At 50.4% G+C, this 5,030-nt stretch overlaps 1 protein-coding gene across 1 annotated transcript; it reads left to right on the top strand.

Moving 5' to 3' along the window:
* The first annotated feature begins 467 nt into the window (after positions 1-467).
* Positions 468-1,520, top strand: LOC122125806 (galactoside alpha-(1,2)-fucosyltransferase 2-like). The gene has a single exon (XM_042700421.1). It carries the CDS (start codon positions 468-470, stop codon positions 1,518-1,520), a length of 1,053 nt encoding a protein of 350 aa, XP_042556355.1.
* Positions 1,521-5,030: the final 3,510 nt, after the last annotated feature.

Below are 5,030 nucleotides of genomic sequence, written 5' to 3'. Positions count from 1 at the left end.
GATTTTGTCTAAGGGACATTCCTGCCCTGACTGGCTTCAAACAGCAATCTTCAATTCTCAACCTCAAATGCGGCTTAAGTGGTAGAGCACCAGCTTTGAGCAAAAGACAAAAATGCAAAAACAAGAGTATGAGGCCTTCAGTTCAAGTCCTAGACCTGGTACATGTAACAAAAAAGTAAAAGCTTTGTGAGCACAGAACTTCATAAATGCCCATGTACATACATGATGTATACATACCCCCAAACACACTCACCATGCACACACACACCTGTGAAATACACCCCTGCAGAAACTGTGGACAGCCATACATTCATGCCAAAAGCTATGTGTTAAGAGCTTACACACACAACAGAGATGAGCCTTCCTACACACCCACGCCACGTTTGCACAGTTATAGGTGTGCATTCTAACACCCTGCTTGCTACTACAGGGTGAGACCTAATGTGCACTCTCCCCTCTCCACAGCCATGGGCAGCAGGAAGGTGCCTTTCTCCTTCCCCACAGCCCGCTTGGTCTTCTTCATCTTCATCGCCTCCACCATCTTCCACTTCCAGCAGCGCCCAGTGAGGGTCCACCCTACTCGTGCCCAGGAGGAGACAACATCGGTGTCATTTCCAGGGTTGGTGATCCCACTGGTAACATGGAAGAAGCCCACTAATGACGAGCCACTGAGCTTCTGGACCATCAAAGTGAGAGGCCGCCTGGGGAACCAGATGGGCGAGTACGCCACACTCTACGCCCTGGCCAAGATGAACGGGCGCCCAGCCTTCATCCCTGAAGACATGTACAGCACCCTGGCCCCCATCTTCAAGATCAGCCTCCCAGTGCTGCACAGAGCCTTAGAGCAATGGATCCCCTGGCACAACTACCTGCTCAACGACTGGATGGAGGAGAGCTACCGACACATCTCCAGCAACTTTGTGCGCTTCGGGGGCTTCCCCAGCTCCTGGACCTTCTACCACCACCTGCGCCCTGAGATCCTGCAGGAGTTCAGCTTGCATGAGCACTTGCGCGAGGAGGCCCAGGCCTTCCTGCGGGGCCTGCAAGCAGACAGGGGCCAGCCCTGCACCTTTGTAGGGGTGCACGTGCGCCGGGGAGACTATGTCCACTTTATGCCCTATGTGTGGAAGGGGGTGGTGGCCGATCCCGACTACCTGAAGCAGGCTATGGACTGGTTTCAAGCTCGCTATGATTTTCCAGTCTTTTTGGTCACCAGCGATGACATGGCCTGGTGCAGGGAGAACATCAATGCCTCCTTTGGCGACGTGGTGTTTGCCGGGAATGGCAATGAGCATTTGCCAACCCAGGACTTCGCCCTGCTCACGCAGTGCAACCACACCATCATAACTGTCGGGACCTTCGGCATCTGGGCTGCCTACCTGGCCGGTGGAGAGACCATTTACCTGGCCAATTACACCCTCCCCAACTCCCCCTTTCTCAAGGTCTTTAAACCAGAGGCAGCCTTCCTGCCTGAGTGGGTGGGGATCCCGGCAGACCTGTCCCCACTACTGGAGAACTAGCCACCCTGTCCCTGGCAGCCCTTGGGTTCCCAGGCCTGAGTTGGGCAGCGCGACCCTATCTCCTTGCATGGAGTTGCCTTGAACTGCAAGTAACTCAACTCTCAACTCCAGGCAACTCTACAGCCCGATGGCATTTTCAGTGAGCCCTAACTCCATCCATCTTCTTGCTGTACCTTCAGTGTCTCATCTTAGGCCCACATTTCTAAGCATCACATGCAGACAACCCCTTCCAGCAGTAGTGAAGGAAAAAATAAAAATATTTCATTCTTATTTTGGTTCTGAAAAATGTATGTCAGGTGATGGTGTCTTATGCTTATAATCTTAGCTACTCAAGAGGTTGAGATCTGAGGATCATGGTTCAAAGCCAGCCTAGGTAGGAAAATTGTTTAAGACTTATCTCCAACTAAGCACACACACACACACCTCAAACAGAAGGAAAGCTGTGACTCATATTGATAGAGCACTAGCCTTGAGTACAAAAGCTCAGATAAAGCACCCAGTCCCTGAGCTCAAGCTCAGGACTGGCACAAAAGAGAGAGAGGGAAACCTATGGTAGTCTGTTTTCCATTACTATAATGAAATACCTGGGGCTGGATCACATTGTAAGTGTCTGGGCAGGGCCTTGTAGTGGATGCCATCGTAATGGCAGGAGCTCCGGGGAAGAAGCAGAAAGGCCAGGCTGGGTCTTGCTGGAAAGAGAACAATGCTGTTTCCTTCTAAACATAGTTCATGTCCTAAGCTGTCTCAGGCCCAGTACCTCACATTAATACGTGGAGGAGCTGGGGCTCCACATCATATTAAAACCATAGCACAACCACCAAGCAACTCAATCTCTTATCTCTTCCAAGAATTGTATCTCGCCTGTGAAGAGATAGGGTGAATGAAACATACAGCACTGGCTTGGCCTGGGGCTCCTCAGAAGGACATAGCAATTTGCCGACAAGCTGGGTGGCATTACCAAGTGGAGGCCCTAGGTCTGTGTGTAGGATGTCCACTGCACAAAGTTACCTGGGCAAAGACGTCAAAGTTCAATGAGGAGAGCCTGTCACGTTATTGTACTCAGCTTCCCAGATTGAACACCACCAGTCACTTGTGTACACATCTGGAGGACTTCACACTTCCCATCAGGCTTTTCTAGTCTGTGCAGCTGGATCTCTTGGGGCAGGGTTTTGTGGTTGGGTGCCTATGGAATAGGGGATTGCCTTATGTCATGAAGTTAAAGTTTCTCCCTTTATAATTCCAGGAACCCTCTTTCCAATCTCCACTCATTGTATACAGTTTGAATGGTTGTGGAGAAATGGGTAGGGACATGGGGTGTGGCAGTGAGTGCCGGTAATCCCAGCACACAGGGAAATGCCCAACTCAAAAATAACTAGCAAAAGGCCCAGCTGGAGGCATGGCTCAAGTGATAGAGCACCAGCCAAGAAAGAAATATGGGTGTGTGTAAAGCCCTGAGTTCACACCCAGGTACTGCCTAAATAAATAAATCCAAGCAAGAAAAAAAAAAAAACCCAGCCAGGCACTGGTGGCTTATGCCTGTAATCCTAGCTACTTGGGGGGCTGAGATCTGAGGATTGTGGTTCAAAGCTAGCCCATGCAGAAAAGTTGGTGAGACTCTTATTTCCAATTAACCATCAGAAAACCAGAAGTGGAGCTGTGGCTCAAAGTGGTAGAATGCTAGCCTTGAACAGAAAAGTTCAGGGATAGGACCTAGGCCCTGAGATCAAACCCTACAACCAACCTCCCCCAACCCCCACCAAAAAAAAAAAAAATCCACCTACTATTGAGATCAGGCAATGGTAAGACCAGGGTATAAAGCTGTTACTTGGATCTTTCCTGGACCCTCAGAAGTGGAGGATAGAAATATTTACTGAGGAGCTGGGAAGGTGGCTCAGTGGTAGAGTGCTTGCCATGCATGCATGAGACCCTGGGTTCGATTTCTCAGTACCATATAAGCAGAAAAAGCTGGAAGTGGCGCTGTGGCTCAAGTGGTAGAGTGCTGGCCTTGAGCTGAAGAGCTGAGGGGCAGCACCCAGGCCCAGAGTTCAGGCCCCATGACTGACAAAAAAAAAATATTTACTGAAAGTGTCAGACCCAAGAGATTCTCTCACACTGGGCTCATACCTGAGCTCCCACCCAATCCTGCTCTAACATTCTGAATCTCGACTTTCTGGAGAATCCCTTCTCTGCCCCTGGTCCCGACTCTTGGTGTGTATATGTGCTGTCCAGTGGCCTTGTAGAACCCTAAGTGTGCTCTCACCCCAAGACTGCCCTTCTCCAGACAGACCCAGGAGCGATAGGAGAATGGGTGAGGGACCCGGCTAAAAATTGGGTGTCCAGTTTCCCTGAGACACACCAGGAACTACAAAGCATGCTAGTTAGGGTAGAGGAGGGAATGGGCACAGGACAAATCAGAGACAGGAGTTTTGTGGAGAACAAGGAAGGCAGAGGGTAGAACCCAGACAGGGAGACACGTGCACAAACAGGCACTTAGATCGTGCCAGATTGATTAGACATAGAAAAAATCATCAGGGAAAAATGGAGATGGACAAGAGGACCACCTTCTCACTACTTGCAGGGCTACTGCCTCTTTTTTTTTTTTTTTTTGTCAGTTGTGGGGTTTGAACTCTGAGCATGGGTCCTGTCCCTCAGCTCTATCAGCTTAAGGCAAGCACTCTACCCCTTGAGCCACAGGGCCACTTCTGGCTTTCTGGTGGTTTCTCGGAGATATGAGTTTCACAGACTTTCCTGCCCAGGCTGGCTTTGAACCATGATCCTCAGATCTCAGCCTCCTGAGTAGCTAGAATGACAGGTGTGAGCCACCGGCGCCCTGCTGCTGCCCTTTTCACCATCAGCTTTCATCCTGATATCAGATCACTGCCCCAATGCCCCCCCCCCCTCTCCCCCAGCAATCCTGACCACACAAGCTCCCTCTGGTGGCCCTGTGTCCTCTGCCCCTCCAGGCAAGCTCTTCCACCTAGGAAGATACAGTCTTCCATGTTGTTCCAGTGGCCAAGGCCTCTTTATCCTTGACGCTCAGTGAAAATGCTTCTCAGACTCGGGATGGCATGCCTTCTGGCCTTTTGTTTTTACGAAGAGTCACGGCCCTTGCTGAATCTTGTCCAGGAGCACCACAGTTCTCAAAAATACCAATCTGATCCTTGTAAACCTTTTGAGCTCCTCAAGAGCAGCGACTAAGGTTCTCTTATTTATTTTCTCCACTCTGAGGACACAGGCTATGAACTCTAATCATCTGGTTTAAGTCAAACCTAGTGGTGCTTGCCTGTGATCCCAGCATGGGGGAGGCCTAGGCGGGTGGATTATGAGTTCTAGCCCAGCCTGAGCTATTTGGTGAGTCTCTCTTGTACCTGCAACTTCAACTCCAGTGTCTCATTCCCCTCTAAATCTTTTCTGGCTCTTCCCTGATCCTCTCTGATCCTATCCATACAGCATAATCACCTTCCAGATTTCCCCCATCCCCCCACAGAGGGCAGGCAACCATCCAGTGTG

The sequence above is a fragment of the Dipodomys spectabilis genome, unplaced genomic scaffold (genome assembly GCF_019054845.1).
Source record: "Dipodomys spectabilis isolate Male_0828 unplaced genomic scaffold, ASM1905484v1 ptg000266l, whole genome shotgun sequence".
Taxonomy (NCBI): domain Eukaryota; kingdom Metazoa; phylum Chordata; class Mammalia; order Rodentia; family Heteromyidae; genus Dipodomys; species Dipodomys spectabilis.
This window is presented reverse-complemented; position numbering and strand designations above follow the sequence as displayed.